The sequence below is a fragment of the Salvelinus sp. IW2-2015 genome, linkage group LG20 (genome assembly GCF_002910315.2).
Source record: "Salvelinus sp. IW2-2015 linkage group LG20, ASM291031v2, whole genome shotgun sequence".
Classification (NCBI taxonomy): Eukaryota; Metazoa; Chordata; class Actinopteri; order Salmoniformes; family Salmonidae; genus Salvelinus; species Salvelinus sp. IW2-2015.
The window spans coordinates 1,526,344-1,552,508 of NC_036860.1; the positions used below are offsets into that span (position 1 = coordinate 1,526,344).

Sequence of the window (26,165 nt, forward strand, 5' to 3'; positions counted from 1 at the left end):
TGTATTCGCTGCTGAATCCGGCTATTGACTGGGATGGTTACAGCAGAACACAAGTTTTAGAGGGCCGGTGCCAAAAGAGGCAGGTGTCTGGTGGGCCCTAACAAGCTCTTTTCAATTACCCCTATAGAGTGACGTCACTGGCTGTAACGAACTCCACTCCAAACGAGCTCTGCTACATTCACACCCCTATCTAGCGCTTGTTAATTTATTCAAGGCCAGGAGCAGAATGTCAGTATGCTACTGCCCCCCTTCACCTCAGTCCCCCGCGGAGAGAAACTGTGTCATAATGCCGGACTCCTTTTCTCATTCAAATCACGCTTATTGTCTCTGTAAGCGACCGGCTCCGCTCTGAGCACACAGAACAACCGAGGCACTATACAGCGGCTGTATAAAATGAGTCCACRGACARAGGGCTMTGGACACTGGAGAGGCAGGCTGAGAGAAAGAGAGGCCTGTAMCCCTGACAGTAGCAGTATAAAGGGTGGTAACAGGGATGTCTGCTCTCATTTRCATCATGTAAACARGATTCACAGRCTTATCTGCAAAGCATCAAGTGTAAACACACAAACAAACAAACAAGTAGCACCCAGACACACTCCTGTCAGGATAACAAGAGGCGCATTGTCAGGAAAACAGTAGTCCATCACACTCTACTGTAAACATGTTGTTATTCTACAAAGATTGTTATCTATTATTATCAAGTTGATAATAACAGATCATATCAAGTAGTAATGGCAAAGATTTTTTATGGTAGAATTGGTAGATTGACTTGACACTCAACATGACCCATGGAAAATGTAGGCTACTTAAAAAATGACATCATTCAGAAATTAGATAGCTAACAGTGGGTCAACATTAATTCATGGATTTGTTGCATTGAGATCACAGCTTTTTAATGTAAGTCTACTCTAGATTGGCTATTACAGATCGATTACAACGCTGAAAAAACTCAATATAAAGTGCCAGTATAAACTGACTGTCTACATTTATGTCTTAACGTGCTGTCATATTAATTAGATAATTTACTGTTTCTTTGAAATAATTTTCAAGTGAGAGATACCTCAATGGTACCGTTATGTGTCATACTCTTGAAAGGCAACAAGACTGGTCTCTCCCTAAATGTTGCTAATGACATACAAAAAACACTTTACCCGGTCCATTGAGGGGTGGCTTGCGGACTATTTGTCTTGAGCGGAGTGTAACCCCTTACTGCAAGTGGAAAGGGGAGGAAAGGAGGGCGGAGTAATACCAAGTTGTTTCCCAGCGCAGACTTCAAGCTGAGAAGAAAAAAAAGTTTTTCAAAAGTTCCAGGAGGAGACGCACAACAGCCGCGTCCGAGCTGCGAATGCTAATACGGGATAGGACCTATACGATTTATACACCGTTTTTACTTTTAGTTGATTAATGAACTTTTTGAAGATCCCAGACACTGCCTCTTGGAACTTTTATCTCTCGGTGAACTCAAAGGATGTATTACTGCTAAGTTAACACTTCAAAGAGAAGAGTTGGGACAAATTTCCACCGAGATGGGGGGGAATTATAAAGTTTGGATATTTTTACCAATTTTATTCTTGGTCCATAATTGCGAAGGTAAGGACAATTAATTTATTTGACAGTCACATAAATTTCAATTAATGTGTATGTGAGCTTTATTCTAAATTTGGCTAGCAGACAGGTCTGGACATATTCTAGCTTTTTCCGTTTTTTTCCCCTTCACAAATTGTTAACGTTACATTTTGTCACCTGTGTGCTGCGCAATTTAAATGGCATCAGATTGAAGCACATGCCAGACAACATGCTAGCTGATCTCTAGTCTAGGCTACAAAGATTTGTTTTAAGCATTTCATTTACAAAAGCATGGTTGGTTGTTAGTGCGGTTCAAAGTTCGATTTCTAACACATACGAAGGCTATTATAACGGGTTAATAACTGGATAACAAGCATTCGTTTTTGTACAGCCTACGGTAATAGGCTACCAATTTTGTATTTGCATAATGTTCTTTGTAGACTGGTAGTGAACAAGGAGTATTCTATCCTGGAATATTTGCCCCCTGAAGTTATTCTAACTTCTAGCAGTGTTTGAGTAACAAAGCCCAATGTATTCAATGGAAGGAAGTTGGGAGGTGTTTTGTGGAGGTTGATACAAYTGTTGCATCTTCTATTGTGTGGTTGAGATTTTTGTTTACAGATTGCATCCGATAACAGCAAAGAATCCGCTTGTCTCTGCGGGATTGGTATGCGTCTCTGTGGGTAACTTTGCGAGGCTGATCGCCACGGTGAGAACATAATTACAAGCGATAGTGTGTTTGCCGCTGGCAGCGCTGTGCAAGCAAGCCCGCAATAACGGAACGCGGAATGTAACAATTGAAAGAAAGTTACTTCGGGCATTCGTCCACAAGTTGTAGGCTAGAAGCACGGTTCACTCACATAAAAACGGAATTTCATATGTATGTCTTGTAGGAGATAAGTATTTTCCCTATTTCATTCAAGTCTTATCCTCGTTCGTGGGGGTATAGGGTGAGATTTGTTTGTGAGTGAAGGGGGGTGATGAGGCAACTTTACCCCCTCCTTATCTGAACAAAGAGCTTTCAACATTTGAACTTTGTTGTTGTGGGGGATGGGATGAGTGCTAGAATATAATTTAACATGATTTAAAAAAGGTAATGTATCTGTCTATGCTGTGTAATAAGCTCCCACATATGGCTCACAAACCTTTTGGATGGATGTTTGATGGGATTGTGAGTTCCAGATCTGTTTGTGCGCGAAAATCCTTTGAACTAMGCCTACTGTTGAGAAAGTAACCTATAGGTCTATTTTGTTGACAGTAAAATACAAGTTTATGGTAGCAAAATGTGATTGGTTGTATACAGGGAAGCTCATAGTTGAACTCTGAATTAATTAATTATCTTGCAATAACCCTGAACATTAATCAACTTGAGTCGGCTACATTACACTGTAATTAAACAAATTATGGAAACCATTCATTYGCTTATATGTTATGCCTACCCTCAACGAAACGGTTTGGCAGATATTCTTATAGTAATCCCACATAGTCAATAATTACCATATCAAACCTATTATTACTAAAATGATGAATGAATCTATTAAAAATAAATGGAATCCTATCTCGTTTCTCTGTCTACACCCATCTCAGCATCTGCATTCAGTCGCAGATAACGCTATCAGCTCTTGCAAAGAAAGTAAACATAAGCGTACCCATGTAAGCGGGTGTGTCCATAAAGTGTCATTTTAACGAGTGGGAAAATGGAACTGTCTAGCCAAGAGCAACATGTTTGAAATCCAGCACATGGCTTACCGGTATGTTGGAATGATTGATTCTGAACAGCGGACAAGTGTAATTTGATTATATATATTTTTTTTAAATGCCCACTTCTCCTCCCACAAATAATATAGGCTGCTCTATCAAATGTCTGGATGAAATTAATATTTCAAACCTGCCCTGAGAAAAGGGCCTGATCACCATGGGTCGGACTCCCTTCATCTCTCCTTCCTCTCCACAGGATTCKGCTGCGTGGATAAATACAGACCTTGTGACAATGGAGGAACGTGCATAGACTCACTCTCACGATGCATGTAAGTGCAACATCATGTTTTATGGATCACACATGTACGAAATCACTGCAGGCCTACATTGTTCCCAATGGTGACATGATGAGGAGGAACTCTGAAAACAGTATAGGCCCAGACCTATGAGTAGGCTATCAGGATTAGTTGAGGAGTTATGGGGTAGAAACGGTTCAAGTAGGCATAGTTTAGTCATTTGTATCAGTATGCAGAACTTGTGTTATTTAGTGTTGGTTAGTAAATCATTGCATTGCAAATTACTTGAGCTGCACCGCGCTCACAATGGACTGGAACTCAGCCAAGTGCTGGGTGGTTATCYATACAGTGTGGACAATGGCAAGTGTTTACYGTGAACATTTGACACGTTTATTTAAATGTTTCRGTCTGCAATCGYACCACTACTTGGGGTGTAATGTGTGTAATGAACAATACATGGATACATATGAGACAGGTTGAATGGAGTGTTCCAGCCTGGACTTGTTTGGCTGGTGACACACCGTTCACTTGCAGTTGCACCTGTTGAAGATGAAGAGCTTTGTGAAACATAAATTACACTATTAAAGTGGTCATAGCATGACTAAGGTGTTCCTTATACGCAATTCGATGGATTGTTTCGTAACCCGCAGAATTCATTTTGAGAGTTTCCCACGGTTTCTATATCGGTGAGGTCGTGTTCCAGTCCGTCAGAGAGAGAGCAACATGGTTGTTATCGTGAGAGAGCCAGGGGCTGCTGTTTTTACTTTCCCGCCTGATTTGGACAGTTTCTGTGTGAGCTCTCACACTCATTCACAGTGATTAGGGGTCTTTGTTTTTCCAATAGGCGAGGGGGTACGTGGGAAACAATCTGTAGTTAGGATAAATACCGTGTGATGATGACGAGGGGGGCATTAGGCTTTTTACCGTTGGGCAAACCAAAGCCTATAATACATTAGTGTTTGAAGTTGGACCAGAGCTGAGGATTGGATGGAACAATAATACTTGGCTCCTTTGGTTTTGACTTTTGTCTGATGAGYTTGGCTGACAGGCAGCTTCCCTCCACTACAGTAGTCTTTAGGACTTGGTTGGTGACACGACCCTCACCTTCATGCTACAGTTGGGCTAAAGGCTATTTGACGTCACCACCATCATTCCAATGCTCAGTAGAGTTTCTCAACCAGGCTATACAGTAGATCCCTATGTAGGCTAGGGATTGACCACTGATTCCACCAGAGTAGTCTACGCTGTAGTTGCTGCTTGCTTGGAACATTCCACACTGCCGTCTCATTTCATTACTTACATCCCAGTTCTGACCTGTCTGAGAACATGACCATTGTAAAAGATCAGACACTGCATAAAGGTATACAAGTGGCAGGCAGCGTCTGTGTAAACGCACGTGCAGCCAGTAACCAACAAATGACCATATAGTTGTCAAATCATTACCCAAGGCAGGGAAAGCGGTGGGTAAATGTGTAATTGTGTTAATAGCTCCTCAAACTGTTCTTTGTGAGATGAGCTCTCTTCTGTTTTCAAACTGGTTAGACTTTCTGGAGCAGAAGACTTGTCAGGGTCGTCACATAACTCTGCTACCAACTAGCCTGTGCTTCAACCTTCTACTGGTCAATACTGTAGTATTGTACATAGTTAAACCCTTGAACTTGGACCAAGCGCGTTCATTCATCTCCCAACTTTAATGGCGTCGTGTCTCTGGGTTAGTGTTTGCCTTTCAGAGAGTGTGTAGTGTGTTCATGCTTTGTGTTCCTCAGCTTTTTGGCGCTGTGTGTCTATATGTATGGGGCGTAGAGGGCTATCCATTAATGCGTAATCACCCCTCTGGGTCAGTGTCAACAGCGGTACATAGAAGAGATTCCCAATAGGAAATCTAAATGCGGTACCACACAAAATGGTAACACGTCCACGGCAGGGCCATGACCGGGGCAGGCAGCGTAGCCTCSGCCCGGACAACGGGGGAGCAGAGTGGTCAAACCAGTCCTAGACTGAGGCGACTGGAGGACCCAGCTCACCCCATCCCCTGGGATCCCAGTGTAACTGGAGAACCACAACAACAGAAAAGATCCTTTCTTCCCCCAGATACCTGACTGTAACCTGGCACCGTCAGGAGAGCTGAGAGCTGGGGAGAGGGTGAGAAAAGGAAAGGGCACAGGAGAGTGAGGGAGGAATGGAGAGAGAGAGAGAAATAGCAGATAGAGATAAAAGTGGTAGCTTTAGGAAGAAATTGTAGAGAGCTGGTGAGACACGTGAGATTTTACCTGAAAATCACWGAGGGCAAACTAGCCATTAGCTCTCTGTTTGAAATCAACCTGTGGATTTTCCTACCTGATGTTTCAGAGCAGAAGCTGTTGATCAGGTCCTTCTCTGAAGTTGTGCAACATGGGTATTATGTTCTCAGGTGACAGTAATGTTCTATCTTTTTTATTGTCATTGTTACTGTCCCAGATACCAATGTATCCTCTGTCTGGTTGGCAAACATAAAGACATGATACTAAACTCTGCTCTAAGCATGCCAGAACCATGAAGCTTTGCTCCCTCCCTGTTAGCCCTGTCTGTCTGGCCCCCTCATGGTTCACTGCTGTGGCCCTGTCTGTCTGGCCCCCTCATGGTTCACTGCTGTGGCCCTGTCTGTCTGGCCCCCTCATGGTTCACTGCTGTGGCCCTGTCTGTGTGGCCCCCTCATGGTTCATTGCTGTGGGCCCTGTCTGTGTGCCCCTCATGGTCACTGCTGTGGCCCTGTCTGTCTGGCCCCCCGCATGGTTCACCTGCTGTGCCCTGTGCTGGCTCCCCCTCATGGTTCACTGCTGTGGCCCTGTCTGGCCCCCTCATGGTTCACTGCCGTGTGCCCTGTCTGTGTGGCCCCCTCATGGTTCACTGCTGTGGCCCTGTCTGCTTGTGGCACCCCTCATGGTTCACTGCTGTGGCCCTGTCTGTCTGGCCCCATGGTTCACTGCTGTGGGCCCTGTCTGTGTGCCCCCTCGTGGTTCACTGCTGTGGCCCTGTCTGTGTGGCACCCCCTCATGGTTCACTGCTGTGGCCCTGTCTGTCTGCCCCCCGCGTGGTTCACTGCTGTGGCCCTGTCTGTCTGGCCCACTCATGGTTCATTGCTGTGGCCCTGTCTGTGTGGCCCCCTCATGGCTCACTGCTGTGGCCCTGTCTGTGTGGCCCCCGCATGGTTCACTGCTGTGGCCCTGTCTGTGTGGCCCCCTCATGGTTCACTGCTGTGGCCCTGTCTAAGGTGAACGAGCAGGGTCTCAGACGTGTAGTGGATAGCAGATTACAGGAGTAATCCTTCTGGAACCTGTTCCACTGTTCCACCGTCTCACTGAGCCAGCATGACGGGTCACTTCTGATAGGTGTAGGGGTTGGCTGGTCTGGCCTGGGAGGGACTACTATGCTGATGCACCTGTAACACACACCACAGCGATCCAAGTGATTTCTTCTTCTTCTCTGAGTCATGATAACAGTATATTGGATCCAGTACATTGGCTTCAGGGCATGATACTCCCTGTTGTGTCATATTTACAGTCTTGGCTATTCTCTTCTCTTGATGCGCCTGCTTACATCAACATCCTGGATGGTTGGGGGAAGTACAAAACATACACACATCATTGGCCAGAACGTTGTTGTTCTCTCTGTCCCTCATTCTGTCTCTCTGAATCCCATAGTTGAACACAAGGCCAAGGGAGCACAAAGCCCAGAGACAGACAGACAGACYTGTGGTGCACTTGATGGTGAAGAGGTTGAGTATCACAGAGAGAGTGGCCCTCTAGGTGAGCAGTCAGTTGAAGGGCCACGGGTCCCCTCTGCTCCGCTCTGCCCTGCCCCTGTATGTCTGTGTAGATGGAATGTGCAACGGAGGGGCCGCTGGAGTGCCGGAGATAATTATGCAGATTGAGAGGGTGTCATTCAGAGTGGATCCAGCTGGAAGAATTGGGGGGGGGGGGGACAGCTGGTGGATGTTGTGATGGTAATCCAGTGAAGTCAGATCTTTGACAAAGGGGGAGAAGCGGAGGGCCAGGTGCTGCCATTGAGCGGCCTGCTGGCCGCATGCTGGGAGAGACGGGCTCGTGTGTGGAGGAGTGGAGCCGGCCGGCGGACCAGCCCACAGGCCTCCTCTTCTCTGAACATGCTCCTTTTCTCTCTCACTGCTATTGGGGATGAACGCTCTTTGTCTCTGTGTGTTCTTTCCCAGCTCCTCCAATGGTTTATCTATCCTCTGTGTGTTGTGTCTCTCAAAGCCCACAGTGGTGGACCCACCACAGATTGCACAATGGCTTCAGATCCTCTGCAGGAATGGATGGATCTGAAAGATATGTTCTTCTCTCCTCTCTCTCTCTCTCTCTCTCTCTCTCTCTCTCTCTTCTCTCTCTCTTCTCTCCTTCTCTCTCTCTCTCTCTCTCTCTCTCTCTCTCTCTCTCTTCTCTCTCTCTCTCTCTCTCCTCTCTCTCTCTCTCTCTCTCTCTCTCTCTCTCTCTCTCTCTCTCTCTCTCTCTCTCTCTCTCTCTCTCTCTCTCTCTCTACTGTCTCTCTCTCTCTCTCTCTGTCTGTGAGGCAGGCGGATGGAGGGAGGGAAACAGTGGCTCTGTGTGTTATTAATAGCTGTGATGTGACTCAGTAGCAGAGTGTAGCAGAGTGAGGTCTATAAATTGTAAGTGTTGTGTTTTAATGACCTCCATGGAAGCTCCCGGCCTCTTAGGACATGATGACGAGGACAGTTTTTCAGTTTCATAGGGAACAGCCACTTCAGGTGTGTGTGTGTGTGTGTGTGTGTGTGTGTGTGTGTGTGTGTGTGTGGTGTGTGTGTGTGTGTGTGTGTGCGTGTGTGCGTGGTGCGTGCGTGTGTGTGTAGTAGGGTCTCTGTGTCCTATGAGCTCTGTGTAGTAGAGTCTCTGTGTCCTAGGGTCTCTGTGTAGTAGGGTCTCTGTGTAGTAGAGTCTCTGTGTAGTAGGGTCTCTGTGTCCTGGGGTCTCTGTGTAAGTAGGGTCTCTGTGAGTAGGGTCTCTGTGTAGTAGGGTCTTCTGTGTAGTAGGTCTCTGTGTAGGGTTTTATGTGGGGTTTTATGTGTTAATGTTTGCTTTATTTTCAGTTGCCACGAGGAAAGAAAGAGACCTGAGCAGAATTCTGAGTTCTGTTGAATGTGATTATTGTCATTTGGATCCAAACCAGATAGACCAGGGATTTGATTTTATTTGGATGGGTAACTGCCGGTCACTCAATTAGCCCTGGTCATATTAAAAACTGCAAACATGGCAAAATGAGTAGAATTGCAGGAAATGAACTCTAAAACTTCAATTTCGCTTAGGCCCCAAAAGATTGCATGTGGGGTATGGATGCTGTATGCACCCCCCCCCCCATGACGATTCAGCTTTTTGTGACCCCCACCCCCATTAAAGTTGCCAATCCCTGAGATGTAATCCTGTACAGTACCCCTGTACAGAGCCAGTTCACCTTGAGAGAGAGATGTACACACATTCTCCACTCACTGGGCACAGATGTCATTTCAACAACAATTTTGATGTAAATTTGGTTGAGTTGTCAACTAACATGAATTCAACATGAAATCAACAAAAAATGGCACCATGTCATGGATTTAGGTACAAAAAAAGAAAATGAATTCACTTACGTTGATGACTTTTTGCAAATCCAATCAGTTTTCCACGTTGATTAAACGTCATCACACTGATTTTGTTTTGTTGCAATGACGTGGAAAACAATGTTGATTCAACACAACAATAAAATCCCAGTGGGCAGTCACACGGTGACGGGCAGCGCGAAGCAGGCAGACAACACAGTTAGTTAGTCCTGTTGGCTTTGCCCGGAACACCTTGGGGATAGTAGTATTTCTTCTGGCGTCTTCACGCTGGATTAGAGAGGAATGCTTAGTAAGATTCCTCCTTTCCTTTCCCCTCTGCTGCTCCTCTCAGTGTGTTGTCCTGCTCACCTCCAGCCCGTTCAGCCCTGCAGTCATCTCAGGAAGGCTTCAAACACCATGACCACAGGCTCTCATTTAAAACGGCATGTTTGGAATGACTGGTGGGATAGATAGACAATTAGGTTCTCTCACGCCAACATGCAGCGGGAGGGACCCACAGATCACTCGTGTCTGGTTGACAGGCAGATTGAGCCATCCCCAATCCGTCATGTCAGGAGGAGACCGCTGACTCCATGGGTGAATCTCAATTGTGTTTCTTGATTCCTTGCGTCCTCTTCCCTCGCCTCCTCAAAACGCATACATGAGAGCGGATCCATGGAATCACGTAAACACAATTGAGATTCACTCCCAAGGAGTCAGTGGTCTCTTCCCGACTTGAAGGAACCTGTGGATTCAGCTTGTTGGACCTGTAGATAAGATTTGAGGTGGTTGCATATCTAAGGGAAGATGAACAGTATTTATCTGAGACAGCGGTGGTTGGGTCTGAGCAGAGAGACGAGGTAGTGGGCAGAAGGGGGTTTGTCCCCACTGCTCCTGGATCATGGGGGCTGGAGGAGAACTGGGAGCTGTGGTTCCCAGGCCCTGTCAGAGGAAGTGGTGCCTTCTGACCCGCTCTCATACGCACATTCTGTCTGTCTGTGCAGCTTAAAGCAGCTTCCTCACTGCTCTCTGCCCTCCTCCTTGATCCCTCCATCCACACTGACCACAATACCACCAACAACGTCCACTACGCAATCATGTTACTGCCACAACTCATCGTCAGGGACTGTGGTACAACTCGCCTGCTTGTTTCTCTCATGTGAACCCTTCATGTTTTGTATTTGGAATCTTTACTAAGAACAAACACTGACTCACACGCACACAGCACTCAGACACAGGGACACAGAGACCGAGACACACAGACACAGACACAGAGACACATACACTCAACTGAGCTAGATAATCATTGTCAGACTGTCCATTATTGTGTGGCCCAAAGAGGAAGAAAATATGCAATGAAGTCCTGTATTATTACTACATTATGCTTCAGTCCCTATATGTCGAAATCTCGTGCTTAGATAGGGACAGGCCTTCCTCTGATGTCTCATCCCCTGCTTGTTTCTCTTTCTGCTGGGAGACTACGGCTTCTAAAGAGACATGTAATTGGAATAACTGAGGTTGAGCCCAGCCGATTGAGATTCCTCCCCATGTTCCCCTCCCTCTCCTCTCAGACCCAGACTAGCTGAGGAGAGGAAGGAATGGGTTCTTCGCTCAGACGACCAGAGGAAATGCAAGCACTCTTTTCCACAACACAGAAATGTGTTCATGTAGCCGCCGAGCAGCAGGGTGCATTAAAGCTGCAATATCTAACTTTTTGGGCGATCAGTTATAGATCTGTCATTCTCATTGAAAGCAAGTCAAAGAAGCAGTAGATCTGTTCTATGTGAGCTCTTTCTATGCTTCCCACTCTTAAATTTAGTTTTACTTTCGATTTTGCACACCAGCTTCAAACAGCTGAAAATACAATATTTTTGGTTATAGAAAATATATTTCACAGAGGTTTAGATGGTACAATGATTCTCTACACTATATTTACTTGTTTTGTCACATAAACCGAAATGTTGGCGAACTATTTGAATTTTAGCAACCAGGAAATGGTGGAGCCTATTTCTGCATAGTCCATCTTTAAAGTAGATAGAAACCAGACACGGTTACAGAAAGATACAAGTCAAATCCCACGTTGTCGAGTGTTTGTTTTGGTGTTTATAAGATGTTAGAGGAGATAGAAGTGAGGACCTTCATCTTAAAGTTCTCCAGCGGTTTGTTGGTGAGAGTGCTTGAGATAACGGACATTCTTTGGCCCTTTTCCTAGCGTTCTCCCCCCGGTTTCTTATCACTGTGGAAGATAGTCCCTGTCTTGTAAACATACCTCCAATGACTCTGATTATCACACAGCCTTTCTCCTGTGAACCGGTCTGCTCTGTGCTGGTCTGTTTGGTTTGGACTCCACGTTCTAATCCATCAGCCTGTCCTCAGAAAAGCTTTTGTTTGAATATATTGAAATCCATTCATTGCTCTCTCCCAAAGTCATTGTGAAATAAATGTTCACCGAGGAGTAGAATAGCCAAGTATGATAAATGAACTTGGTCTTTGGATTGGAACAAATGCTGTCTCATCATCGTTAGTCACATTTAGGCCTGGCTATACATTATTCCTGAATGAACTTGGAACCAGCACAGTGAGAAACAGGCAAGATATTGCGAAGGAAGTTCTGTCATTTCATGATGGGGAAATCATTTGAGAAACTCTGTGAGGAAGTTGATTTTTGAAGTTGCCTTTTGTGCTGGAAAAAAGTCCCTTTTATTTTCTCAGGCTTTGCAGCAGTCTGGTTCAGTTTAGGTGGTGGGGTGGGGTTCTGTGGTGGAGCACGTTGAAGAATGCTRTGGAAGACCTCGACCCTGGGATGCATGTGATGTGGTTATGGACGTCTGCTTTGCTATTCAAACTATTTCAGGGAGGTTTTTTTATCCCAAAGAAAAGAGTTTGGTATTTGAGGTATTTCTTAAGATATCGACTTTAGTGTTGCATTGTCTCCTAAAGAACCGGTGTCTTCGTTCCAGTTTAATGTGAGGTAAATGTGTGTGTTTACTGCATTACTGAGCCCTTATTTACACAATTGCAGACATGTGTCACGCCAAGGATCAAAAATGCACCATGTCCATGCGGTCTTCTGACCAGAGAAAACAAGGAGTTACGAAGAGCATTGAGACGAGCAAAGCCACAGGAGTTTGAAATACACCGATAGGCCCGTGTGTTCTTGTCCCCTCGAGGGTTAAGAGGGTTTAGTGACAGCTTTTTTCTGCTCAGATTCATATTTGCTTTTCTCTAAGAGGAGGTTAATTGTCTTAATGTTCACATGGTTAATATTCATGCCATGGGYMCMCTCCTCAAACCTCCCTCTGCTCATTTCAATACCTCCATTGTCTGTCGCCAAGCACCATTGTTCAATAAAACGTTGSACTTTAAACMGGGAAASTGTCGTACACACATCCTTTTATAGTTGATCATGGTCATTCTGTTTYARCTTGTCACTAACTGAACTCTAAGTTACCTGTACATACTGTATGCTCTCCAGAACTTTACAAACTGTCTTCACAGAACCCTGTGTCTCTCCCAAATGCTCCCCCTCCACTCTCACCCTCTCCCCAACCATGGGTTACTGTTGCCAGGCTACAGAGATCTGTTGGTCCGTGTAAGCTCAGGCCTGAAAGACTGTCTGTTTGGGTCACTGCCCCTCCTCCCTCCACTCCGCTCCAACCCCCCCCCTCACACAATGGAGTTCTGACTACTTTAACTCTTTTATTTGGCCCACAGAACTCTCCCCTACCCCCAACCTGTTGGCTCCTCTCTGAGAAAGAGGAGAGCAGGGAGAGAGAGGGGGTGTTGGGGGAGGAGGATCTCTTCTTGTTGGCAGTGTGGTGTCAGTATGGACTCTCACAAAGAAATGAGAAATGGAGCTGCTGGTTCCTGGTGGTGGTGATGGTGGTGGTGATGGTGGTGGTGATGGTGGTGGTGGTGGGAGTTTGCCTGACGGGGGCTGTGCTTTGCTGTGGGCAGAACACTGCCTCAGAGGGACTTTTGTTGGAGGTTACCAAATTCCCATACCTTCGTAAATTCCTCCCAAAGCAAAAGCTCGCAAACAAGGGAAGGATAAAACTTCCATGACAGTTCTCAGAAGTGTAGAGGTTGGAGATTCCTTCCTTCCTGCTGAAGGGGATGACAAGATGGTGGCCCTGCTGTGCTTTCTATCCTGTTATTGTTATTGTCAATCTGTCTTGTATGGGCTTTTGGTTGGTTCACAATACCTGTGGAATAGGTCACCCTCTGAGTGGGGATCAGGCCATTCATCCACACTTGTTGCTCTGTAGGCCGTGACCGTGGTGTGTCGAACCGTGTCACAGATTACTGCGTGACGTCCACAGGTGAGCTGGCCTGCGACCCCTGTGTCAGGCTGGGTGATGTATTGTGTCTGAGAGGGTGGGCTCAGGTTACCTTGCACAATGACCCACAGAGCAGAAAAAGTYTCTCTGSGTTACTGTCACTCACACGGGCTGAACGGAGGTGTCCTYYTTCACACACATAAATCACGTCTCCTTTATCTGSAGAGGAACACARGCTCAGCCTMAACACAGGGTCTGCTTTTCAACATGTAAAACATAGGAGTTACTAATGGGTCTTRGCMGTAGGTCTGTCTGGGTCCCTTGATGTTGTTCAGAAGRCTCCCCCATAAAGTGTAGAACGTRGGAGTAGCTCAATCTCATTGRCACCKGTTTTGTCATTTCTCAGTGGATCCCCAGCCCRGTGATGSGCTCGCCATACTMCCTCCCTCCTCTTCCAGCAGCTATAGTGGTTGTAAGTTCCTGCCTGTGTTTGGGTGTGTACTGTGGTGTTTCTTTGCATGTGTGCGCACATTATACCATGTGAATATMTGCATRGTTTTTGTTGTCGTTGGTGCCCTTTTGGTTGAAGGTGTAAAAAGTKACTCCATTGCATGTGAGTGTTTGTGAYGTAATGTTGTGTGTGTGTGTTGGTGTTCGTGCCTCGTCTARCAGCCAGGCAGAATAGCTCCATTGTTCTAGCAAGAGTAAAGCCCTGGCAGAGCGGYCCAACACCAGACAGCCTGAGTGTCTCTGACAGATGTGGACAGATGCATGGTGCTGGCTGGGGCTGCAGCTGGCGTCAACCCTCAGGTCTGTTGTGACGTGAGGAGATTACCCTGGCTTTTCTGGCCCCGGCCCCCGCTGCACCCCACAGACCTCCCCCTCGTCTGGCTCTGGCACACTCTCTTCCTCAAAGGTCAGGAGTCAGCCCTCAGTAAATCTCGACCGAGGTTGCGCAACACCCCCCCCACACACACCTGCTCTCTCCACATCCTACCACTAAACACTTAACACCCCCTGGCTCTGGTCGAAGGTCCAACAGCTACTGCTCTGCTAGGCTATACTACAGCAGTCTCAGTGGACAAGCACTTTCACAACACTGGTGGAATCCAGGTGGCTGTAAAAGTCTGAACTGAACTCCCAGATTCTGATAAGGCTGCCTGACTGAACCACAGGTGCAGGACGAAATAGCGTCCTCCACAGCCACGAGACTGACAGAACCCTGGTTTAGTTATGTGTTCCCAGAGTAGCATGTTGACAATGGCCAAGGCCTTAGACAAAAGAATGTGTGTTTTGGCTGCTGGACTCTGTGTGTTTTTAAAGGAAAGCAAACAATCTCTCCACTGCATTCCCTCCCGCTCTACCGCTGCTGCTGCTCAATCACACACACACACACACACACCTAATTTATTCTCACAATCCAGTCATACTCTTTTACTTTACATACCCTTACTTCCTGATTGTAACATCTCTCAGTCAGTATTATCCACACATTATGCAGCTCTCTCCACTGTCGTCGGTTGACATTCTCCTCTCTCCCTTAAACTTTTAACTGCCGTATCAACAGAATACAAGTCAAAAAGATTTGAGTGTGACTGCCCMGGTCTCATTCACTGTGCCTCAGACAAACACACACACATACAGTCTCACATCCYCTAGTTTCTAAAAGTAGCTGTAAGTTATTCCCTGTCTGTCTGTCTGTCCGGGAGAGTTGTGAAGGRCTTTAGAYCAGAACAACAGGCCGTAAAAGATGGCTGTTCTGKCGTTCTTTCTTCAGCGRTTTAAATGGKCACAGCACAGAATGGSCTCAGAAGAGTTTGAGTGTCAGTCTGTGTTGTTAGTTTTAAAACCTCCAAGCGGTTCCCCTTCCCCTCCTCAGTCCGGCCAAACGTCTCTTTGTACCGACGCAGTGCTGTCCTCGTTTCTTCCTGGGTGACACCCTAGATTCCAGACATAGTTCATTTGCTTCTAAATAAACTCAGCCAAGCCATGACAAATAGCAAAGGGGACGAAGGCTTGGGAGGGAGGGGGTGGGAGGTGAGGCTTGCTCGTTCGTCTGTGAGGTTGCCAGGGCAACAGGGATATGGGATTCAGAGAGAGTGTTTTCAGAGCAGGGGACGAGGGATTACAGGAAATATGACATGACATTCTCTCTCGACCAGACCCCCCTCTATACCCCACCCATACCCTCCCAAAGACATTCTCTCTCCAACAGAATCCCCCCAACCCCTGCCTTCCCTTCCCACAACCACCCACATCCCCCAGCCAGCTCCGCCCCCTCCTTTCCACAGCCTGACTGACATTATCATTACAATCAGACTGGTGARCTTTGACATCTGACCTCCCAGCGTGTGAGTGGGTTCATAGGGAAAACCAGGCCTATGCTGCAGGAGCTTTGGGACACGGAGGAGTAGCCGTGGAAACTAAGCGAGCCAGCGGGACCTCTCTCTCTCTCTCCATATTGCTGCTCAAGCTCTTCTTCCATGTAGAGGAGCATAACTCTCCCAGGCCCCAACACTGTCCCAACTGCCAAGAACCATTATGTTCTTACTGTAATGGCAGTTTTGTTCAAAATGACCGGTTGTCATATTAATCAGAGTGGTGCACTTGAATAATCTTGTAATTCTTCTCAGCGTGTCATTGAAAGTGTAGAGGGGAAACAAATTGTAATGGGAGGACTTTCCTGGGTTTCTCTGGATTTTAGGTCCGGTGTGTGTGTGTTTCTACGGCTGCACATTCATGTGGGTGTGCCTGCCTCTCCATGCTGAGCCCTGTGGCTTCTCGGTCTCGCCATTGTCATGGCAGGTAGAAAGAAAGGCCACAGAACACTGAGCAGTCTTGTTTTTAGGAAGCYGAGCAGAGCAGCCAATGGAACACAGTGTATTAGAGAGACAGAGAGCAGTCCGGCTCAGTATTCAGCACACAGGGCCTGGTAACCCACAAGAAGAGTGGCCCCTACGGAACAGCTCCTCCTCCCCCTGCACTAGCCTCAGGCCCCCCAGTCAGAGAGCAGAGTCAGAAAAGCAGATTGCGGGAGGAGAGAGAGAGAGTAGGTAACAAAAGATGCACAAAAAGTAACAGAGATGATCTACCCCCTCCTGCAAACAAGAAGAGGAAAAGCCATTGTTGTTTTCTGCCCGGGGGTTATTTTACAGTGAAATAGGAGAGCGGGCCCCGAGGGAGGGTCAGGGCCCAGCCATCACTTCCCTGTCATCAGCTTCAAACGACCTGTTTGAAGTGGGAGCCAATTCCCGTCCCTTTCGCCGGACCGGGGCTCCCTTTCCCTGGGTGGATGTAGGGTTATCTACCTATCACACTGGCCTCCCTCTCAAACAGACCCCAATAGGTAGTGCTTCGCCGAGCTCTCCCTCCCCTGGGGCCCCTGGAGTAGGCCACAGGAAACCTGTCGTTTACCTCACCCTACCTGCGCACTTTTAGTTCCGGCTTTAGTCGTCCATCAAGATGGTGTGATGCGTTACTGGAAAACAACAACTAGGAAGAACAACAACCAGGAAGCAGAGACATTTATTTCTCATCTAGACTTTAGAATCGTTCGCGAGCAGCTCTCAGAGTCAGTGAAATGTTGTTGTSTTAGTGGAGTCCTGGTTCCTAATGTCTGCATCTCTCATAGGTCAACTATGTCACAGGTGGTCTAAGCTGCTGGTTTTGGGCGTGCTCGTTTTAACGTACGAGGGGAAAAGTGAGAGCTGAAGTGCGGAAAAGGAGTAATGGTGGAAGAATGTGAACTGGCATGGAGAGAGTGATGCTGTCCAGCTGGGAACAACAGAGGGAGAGGGAAATGGAGAAGAGTGCATGTCTTGTATTTTACAGACAAGAGAGAAAGACAATGACTGATAGCTTACAGCTGTTTCCAAATTAGAAACAGTGTGTGTAAAATGTGTGTGTGTGTGTGTGTGTGTGTGTGTGTGCTTGCAGTATAAATATTCTGACTGAATGGAACCCACCCAGTCCAGGGCCAAGGGGACTGACTCCTTCCAGGGTCTGAGTCAGAGTCAGGGGTGCCTGCCAAGGTGTCTGTCAGGGGGTGGAGCAGGAACATGGTGGGAGCTGGGAACGGGGTTGCCTGCCTGGCTTTTGGCTGGAAAATCACACTGATGTAGTTGTAGTTAGTTTCACTTCTCTCCCAACTTGCTCAGCTCTGAGGCCTGCTGCTCTGCTGTCAGTCTGTCTGTCAGTCTGTCTGTCAGTCTAACATGCTGTGTTCCGTATTTCTGTCCAGATGTCGGCCGGGGTACATCGGGCCTCTGTGCCAAAGCCTCGATCCCTGTCACCGGTCGCCATGCCTCAACGGAGCCGCCTGCAAGAGCCAGGTGGCCAACGGAATGCCACAATTCACCTGTGTGTGCCAGAGAGGGTTCAGAGGTCTGTCTGTCTGTCTGTCTGTCTGTCTGTCCGTGTGGATCAGTGTTTACTAAGAGAGTGGTGTCGGAAAGAGCTGATCTGTGCACATTTATGTACAGTACATTTATGAAAGGCAGTTGAAGGCTCATGCATGCTTATAACAAGTTATAAAGCATATATTAGGTTTAGGTCTTAACTAAAATGTTCATAATGAGACATTGCATCCCTTATCTATCTACAGGTCAAGACTGCTCCCTCATAGACGCCTGTGCCACCAGCCCCTGTGCCAATGGCGCCCGCTGTGCCAGTTGGAATAACCACTATAATTGTTCCTGCCCGCCCGGGTTCCAGGGGAAGAACTGCCGCAACGATATCGACGAGTGCCGCAAGTCTGGCGTCTGTCTCAACGCAGGCCTCTGCATGAACACCCATGGTTCCTTCCGCTGCCAGTGCCCACCTGGGTACAGCGGGCGCACCTGCGAGGTGTCCTCCCTGCCCTGCGCCCCCTCCCAGTGCATCAACGGGGCACCTGGCCGCCCGACCGGAGATCACACCTACGATGTGCCTGCCTGCCAGGTAAACTGATTGGCTCATCAAACTGGCCCACACACAACACACACCACACACACACACACACACCACACACACACCACACACACACACACACACACACACACACACACACACACACACACACACACAACACTGCTTCAACACGACCCAGAGCCCGCAGTCACTATGAACCCCAGGTCTTTCTCAGGGTTCCCCAGGCTGTCTGACGTAGCTGCTAGTGCTGTCTGGTGGGATGTGGATCTACTCCCCTGTCTTTCCAGGTTCCATGCCTCTCTCTCTCTCTCTTCTCTCTCTCTCTCTGGCTGCTATTATAGCTTGTTGACGGGATGGGGGGACAAACGGGGTTGGGAGAGGAGAGTGGGCTCTGCTCCCTTCAGGAGGAATTTACTTCATGACCCTTCTGGCTTCCCTCCTGGGAGCTGACAGGAAATGTCTCTGAGCCGGAGAGGAAAGTCATTGAAACTGTGAGAGATTATAAAACAAGCAAACATGGCAGGGAGTAGGGACCTCTGTACCGCAGCACAGCGCTGTGTGTCAGCCTGGTGGTGTCAGGGGCCTCCCTGGTGCTCTGCTGCTGCTGCTGCCTACTGTGGGAAACACCACGCCATGAGAACATGTAAACACTTTTACTGCCCCTCTCTGCCCTTTACCTCCACGGCTGTGGGAAGCAGAGGGGAATGTTTAGGAAGACCATATGAATGGAAGTGGGGGGCATTGGATGTGTTAGTGAGCACTTAACTCGAATGGGAGTGGCTATTATCCCTGAGACTTAGCTTCTTGGCTCACCTCTCCCTCTCTCTCTCTCTCTCTGCTCTCTCTCTCTCTCTGTCAGGGTTCGAGGGACACAACTGTGAGACGAACGTGGACGACTGCCCAGGGCATAGGTGTATGAATGGAGGCCTGTGTGTGGATGGAGTCAACACCTATAATTGCCAGTGCCCACCTGAGTGGACAGGTCAGTACTGTGCAGAGGATGTCAATGAYTGCCTTATGCAGCCCAACGCCTGCCATAACGGAGGCACCTGCTTCAACACCATCGGGGGGCACACCTGCGTGTGCGTCAACGGCTGGACGGGAGACGACTGCAGCGAGAACATCGACGACTGTGCCACCGCCGTGTGCTTCAACGGCGCCACCTGCCACGACCGCGTGGCGTCCTTCTTCTGCGAATGCCCCGTGGGGAAAACCGGTGAGTCCACTGTTTCTCTGTGTCCCTGTTAGGGTTGTGAAATTCCGGGAACTTTCCCCAAATTACCTGGTTTTCCTGAAATCCCGGTCTGGAAAACCAGGGAAGTTTCCAGAATTTTGCAGTCCGAGTCCCAGTCAGCTGTATGTTAGTTAGGGTCTTGTTTGTTTACTCACAGGAGGACAGTGTTCCTGACATGGCTCTGTTTGTCACTGTGTCCCCTCCCTCAGGTCTGCTSTGTCACCTGGACGACGCGTGCGTCAGCAACCCGTGTAACGAGGGCGCCGTGTGTGACACCAACCCCCTGAACGGGCGCGCCATCTGCACCTGTCCCGCCGGCTTCGTGGGCGGAGCCTGCAACCAGGACATGGACGAGTGTTCCATTGGTAAGATGGSATATTATTTAGCACCGCCCTCTGCTTTGTGTTGGTCCTATCTCACCTGGCCCCSCCCTATATGTACTGTGTGTGAGCGGGTGCACTMACCCCTGTTCCCTCTGCCTYCAGGTGCCAACCCCTGTGAACACTTTGGGAAGTGTGTGAACACGGAGGGGTCCTTCCAGTGCCAGTGTGGCCGAGGCTACGCCGGACCCCGCTGTGAGATAGACATCAACGAGTGTCTGTCCATGCCCTGCCAGAACGATGCCACCTGTCTGGACCGCATCGGAGAGTTCACCTGCATCTGCATGCCAGGTAGGACCACACCCCAACCACCTGGAGACACCTCACAGCACAGAACTACAGCTAGGGAACTACAGGGAACTACGGCTACTGAACTACAGCCAGAGAAATACAGGGAACTAAGGCTACTGAACTACAGCCAGAGAACTACAGAGAAATACAGCTAGGGAACTACAGGGAATTACAGCTACTGAACTACAGCCAGAGAACTACAAATAAGTACAGGGAATTACAACTATGGAACTACAACCAGGGAACTACAGCCAGGGAATTACAGCTATGGAACTACAGCCAGGGAACTACAGCCCAGTCCTGTCTCATCTCATCTCTCACTGCTCTCCCATCCCTCTTGTTTACTATAGACCCTCTGAGCCCCAGACACTCTGGAGATGATGGCTTTACACTTGACTTTCCCAGAGTAGCAGTAGCCACAGCTCTAACCCTCCATCAACCCTCAGCACTAGATCTTATTATGTAACACGTTCTCACTGCTGCTGCTGCTGGCGGTGGTGGTGGCGGTGGTGGTGGGCTAGAGAGGTGCTCATAACCTTGACACCGGTGGTCCCAGTAAGACAGCCAGCCAGTGTGTTAGTTAGAACGGTACAGAGTCAAGGCTGCCGACCCTCCTTCACAAACACATTGAAACTCTCACGCACGGCACCGTCCTCAGTCCATGCATGCTGGCTGGGGGTTTGGTTTGGGGGACTATGCAAATTAGGGATGGGAGTCGTGGTCTATAGGGCTGGATGGTGAGAGAGGGAGAGAGAGAAGCGAGGCGAGGGGGAGGAGTGTGCTGTGAATAATAATGAGCGGTMGAGTGGTGGGAATGGAGCAGAACAATAGGGCCCCTCTGTGCTCCACTTTACACCCCTCATACACACACAGAGAAGAGAAGGGAGAGAGGCTTTTTCCCAGAGCTTCTACCCTCCCCCTTCCCCTCCACCTCCCCGTTCATTTTCCACAGACAGCTCCCTTCCTCTCTCTCCACCCTCCTCATCATCGGCTAGCCTGGTGGAGCGCCATGTGGAGTGGCCGTTCTTCCTGATTCCACGCCGCCTCTGTCTCTTCAGAGCCACCGCGGCCCAGTCCACACTCAGCTTCACCTCAATGGAGGGGACACTGCAACYCTCTATAGCACGATTCCACTGAATARAGGACAGTTGTTAAGGGGGAAGATGACCCAGGGACAGGGAGTGGTAARACGGTGTGGAACCACGGTGGGGTTTGGTGATCCAGGTCACAGCCTTAGCCCAGGCAGCACTTCAATTAGGTGTATTTGTGATGGTTTCCCATCCAGGGAGTAAAAGCTAACTTTCCCCCTGTGGTTTGGGACTCTGACAAGAGCAGTGTTGATTGAAAACCTTCTGTGGCCTCCTGAGACTGTGACTGTGTGAACTCTTTCCACTGCTAGAAGTCCCCTAGATAGATAGGGAAACTATAAAGTCATGTCTCCTGGACATAGAAGGCCCAGATGAATCGTTTTTCACTTCACATTTTTGTATTTTATGAATAACTATGATCTTTGATATTTGTTTTAATATTGTATATGCAGGGGGGTGTTCTTTAATAATGATGTTGATTGTCCTGTTTGAAAATCCAATAAATATATGTTAAAATATATATATATATGCGTATTTACTTTCCAGGCTACATGGGGACCTACTGTGAGGTGGATGTGGATGAGTGTGAGAGCAACCCTTGTGTGAACGACGGTATCTGCCGGGACATGGTCAACGGCTTCACATGCACCTGTCAGCCAGGTAAGACCCGTTTCATGTCTGAGTCTCTCTGAGCTGTTGAGATACAGCAAAGAACCTCTCCAGCCTTTCATGAATGAAAATAGCTGACCTGTTGGTCAGTGTGAACCGAACGGGTGTGAGATGTAGAGTTAAATGTCCCTGTGAATCAGTGCTCCTCTTGCTAGTTTTGTCTGATGGGAGTTTAGAGCAACCAAGCCCAGTCATAAAAGCCACGCAGGCCCCAGAGGCAGCCTGCCTATCCTTTCCACTGAACAAAGACACTATTGTGACCCCCCACAACCCCTCCCCCTTCCTCTCCCCATCTATGGTGGAATGTGGAAGGGACAGCAGTCCTACTAATGAGATTCTTATTCAGGTTGGCAATTTACATCTGGGGCAGACATCCACCCTCACCCCCCATCTAGCTATTGAGCCTGTGTAGCTGATGCAGGCAGGGAGGGGGGGTCCCTGAGAGAGAAAACAATCCCACTGTCTCTCCCCCTCTAACCTCRTGCCCCAAGCAGCAACACAGACACACAGAGACACAGACCAGGTCCATCCTCCTCACACTGTTAATCACCACTAGGTATTCCTAAACCGACCGCACCAATTGACTCCTCCAAGGGCCCCTTCCCCATTGATTTCTGTTGCTTTGCCAGCCAAACCTTTTCTCAGACATGGAATACAAGTTKATTTAAAGCCTATTTTGGTGTTMCCYTCTCAACAAATTGAGAACGAGCTGRTTCAGACACTGTAGAAGAACGTYTACAAGATGAAATGGCTCAGCTAGTTGACRAAGGCATTAYRCATACTCACTATTCTGGTTTGACATTTACYTMAATGTCGMGGCAAGAAATCCATTTAAATGGTAAGCATGTGGGAGATAACATCTTGCTGGGTTAAGCGATTGGTAGACGTGTTGGAAGTTGGAACCGTGACTTGACATTAGCAGACATTCCAGAACACAACATAGTCCTTAAGAGTCCAGACATTCTCAAATTCACCAGACATCCCAGAATGCATCATAGTCCAGACGTAACAGAACYCTGCAGATTCTAGACATTGCKGAACCTAACCCTCTCCAGAACCATGTTTAGGTCCTACACTYTYGATCACAGTAGACATTTCAAGTCCATGGATCACCCTGTCCAGACACTTCAGAACCTTACCATCCCACTGTACAGYCGTCCCACACCTAACCTAGCCTGGAGACCTCTGGCTGACCTCACTGTGGACCCYTCTACTGGAGCTTTTCTCTGACCCRTCARCTCTGTATTTGCCTGTCCCAGGGTTTACTGGCACCATGTGTCAGATCGACATTGATGAGTGTGCCAGCACGCCCTGCCAGAACGGAGCCAAGTGTTACGACCGGCCCAACGGATACGAGTGCCGCTGTGCTGAAGGTAAGGAGCAATAATAATGTCCATTTCTTTATGTCCGTGTGTGTGTTCTGTGTTTGTGTGTGTCAGTGTGTACATACATGAGTGGTCCTAGACTGACAGTCAGCCCCTACAGCAGGCAAGTCTGTCCCCTCACTTCTATAGGGGTTATAGATGGTGATGGTCTCAGTGAGAGTGAGTGTGATGGTCGGGTTAGACGACTCCCTGGTTGTGTGTCTGTTGCGGCCTCAGACTGCTGGTTGGACTGGACCTGGGAGACTGTTGCTGGAGAGTGCTGAGGCTAAGCTGGGTTGAGACTGGGCTGGGGTGAACTGGGCATGGGAGGGAGTATGAGACTGGGCTGGGTTGAGACTGGCTGGGGTTGAGACTGGGCTTGGGGTTGAGACTGGCTGGGGTTGAGACTACGCTAGGGTTTAGACTGGGCTGGGGTTTGAACTGGGCTGGGTGAGACTGGGCTTGTTGAGACTGGGCTGGGGTTGAGACTGGGCTGGGTTGAGACTGGGCTTGGGTTGAGACTGGGCTGGGGTTGAGACACGCTGAGGGTTTAGACTGGGCTGGGGTTGAATGGGCTTGGATTGAGACTGGGCGGGTTGAGACTGGGCTGGGGTTGAGACTGGGCTGGGGTTGAGACTGGGCTGGTGTTGAGACTAGGCTAGGGTTGAGACTGGGCTGGTGTTGAGACTAGGCTAGGGTTGAGACTGGGCTGGGGTTGAGACTGGGCTTGGATTGAGACTGGGCTGGGGTTGAGACTGGACTGAGGCCCCTAATCCCCCTCTTCTCCCCAGCCGGTCCCTCGGACCCCAGGATCACACACAGGGTCACCCAGGGCCAGCAGCTGCTGGGGGGGCGGGGGGGTTGGGGCTGGTCATCCCCCCGACATCTGTTCCTCTGTACCCCACAATACATACCCCCACACACCCCAACACACTGCACTGGCCTTGTGGTATATCTTAGCTCACTCAAGATCATTCCTATTCATATTAACATCTATGTGTGAGACTGTGAACAGCTACAGTGTTTTTAGCTGGTTTCTTGAGCAGGTGTGTTTGTGTTAGTTGGTCTAGTGTGTGTGTTTGTGTGTGTGTTTGTCGGAGGCTGTATGTATGTGTGAGTATGGGGGAGCCTGTTGCATTGTTTAGCAGTGACCAGCTGCTTGGTATTCCCTGTGTCGTCGTCCTCCCCCCCCCCTCTGTTGTTGAGTGAAGTGGCCCTGTTAGACGTGGCGCGGCCCATTGTCCCCGGTGGGAACAAAGCCAGGCCTGTGAGCCTTGTCAAGGGCCCTACTCCTTCTACACCGCAAGGCCCTGGCCCCTGGCCCACAGCACGATGGGGCCTACCTAGCACCCGGCACAGCAGCGCTCAACCCGCTCTGCACCACCACACCACACGGCTCTGCTCTGCACTCTAACGAACCAACTAACACTGCTCAGTCTCACACACACACACACACACCACCGTCGGCATGGAAACCACGGGGCCCAGAACTCCAAACTGTAGAAGCTTTCATAGAGAGAGAAAGAGTGGGAAATAGGGGGAGGAAATATAAAGGGATAAAGAGGGAAGTGGAGATGGAGAGAAGTGAATGGGAGAGGGGAAATGGTAGGAGGGGTTTGGATGAGGAGAGGTGGCAGGCAGATTTAAAGAGAAATAACTATCTAAAAGAACTATCTAAAAGATAACTATCTAAAAGATGAAGAGTGAGACGCAAAGAAGCCCCAGGAGGCCTGTTCTAATTCCTGTTGTCTCTCCCCCAAGGGTACGAGGGCACACTGTGCGAGAGCAACACCAACAACTGCCAGCCCGACCCGTGCCACCACGGCACCTGCGTGGACGGCATCGCCAGCTACACGTGTAACTGRGAGGCGGGCTACACGGGCTACCMCTGCGAGAACCAGCTGAACGAGTGCCACAGTAACCCCTGCCAGAATGGGGGCAAGTGTGTGGACCTGGTCAACAAGTACATCTGCCAGTGTCAGCARGGTACCTCAGGTGAGAGAGCAGTACCAACAGAGATTCATAACACTAAATATCTTCTACTTTATTCTGGTTATYGACACAGKWTTTCTGCTGGGGTCTCTGTCATAGTGCTGCTGTTRGATTGGTGTTCTCTCTCTTGTACACACAGGTACCAACTGTGAGATTAACTTTGATGACTGCGCCYGCAAACCATGTGACTATGGCATCTGCAAGGACGGCATCAACCGCTACGACTGCGTGTGCAAACCAGGCTTCACCGGCCCTCTGTGCAACGTGGAGATGGACGAGTGCTCGTCCGGACCCTGCKGGAARGGGGGGACGTGTGTGGACGAGGAGAACGGCTTCCACTGCCAGTGTCCCGAGGGCTTCCAGCCTCCCTACTGTTWCTCCCAGGTGGACGAGTGTGGCAGCAACCCCTGTGTGCACGGCGCCTGCAGAGARGACATCAACGGCTACCGCTGTGACTGTGAGCCRGGCTGGGTGGGGAAGAACTGTGACCTAGACCGTAATGACTGTCTGCCCAGCCCCTGTCAGAACGCTGGCACCTGCATCGATCAGCTGAACGGATTCACCTGCAAGTGTCGCCAGGGCTGTCAGAGGTGAGCCCTGCTGTCCTACCCCAACCTTATCTCTATCCCAAACCTTATTCCTATCCCTGATCCTATTCTCTATCCCCAACCCTATCTCTATCCTACCTATCTCTATCCCTAATTAGCCTATCTCTATCCTAACCCTATCCCCAACCCTATCTCTATCCCTATCCATATCCCTATCTCTACGCCTAACCCTATCTCTATCCCTAACCTCTCACTCTACCGCCA

General features: G+C 48.9%; 1 protein-coding gene across 1 annotated transcript in view; it reads left to right on the forward strand.

The window, feature by feature from the left end:
- Positions 1-1,299: 1,299 nt before the first annotated feature.
- The window catches only part of LOC111980569 (neurogenic locus notch homolog protein 3-like), a 36,871-nt gene continuing 12,005 nt past the window's right edge, over positions 1,300-26,165 (forward strand). Inside the window, 12 exon segments of the mRNA XM_070433764.1 lie at positions 1,300-1,590; positions 3,521-3,593; positions 17,668-17,810; positions 18,031-18,345; positions 18,348-18,365; positions 19,195-19,551; positions 19,779-19,934; positions 20,055-20,240; positions 21,875-21,988; positions 23,257-23,370; positions 25,123-25,356; positions 25,493-25,943. Of these exon segments, the coding sequence (XP_070289865.1) occupies positions 1,527-1,590; positions 3,521-3,593; positions 17,668-17,810; positions 18,031-18,345; positions 18,348-18,365; positions 19,195-19,551; positions 19,779-19,934; positions 20,055-20,240; positions 21,875-21,988; positions 23,257-23,370; positions 25,123-25,356; positions 25,493-25,943 (2,225 nt within the window). The 5' untranslated portion in view covers positions 1,300-1,526.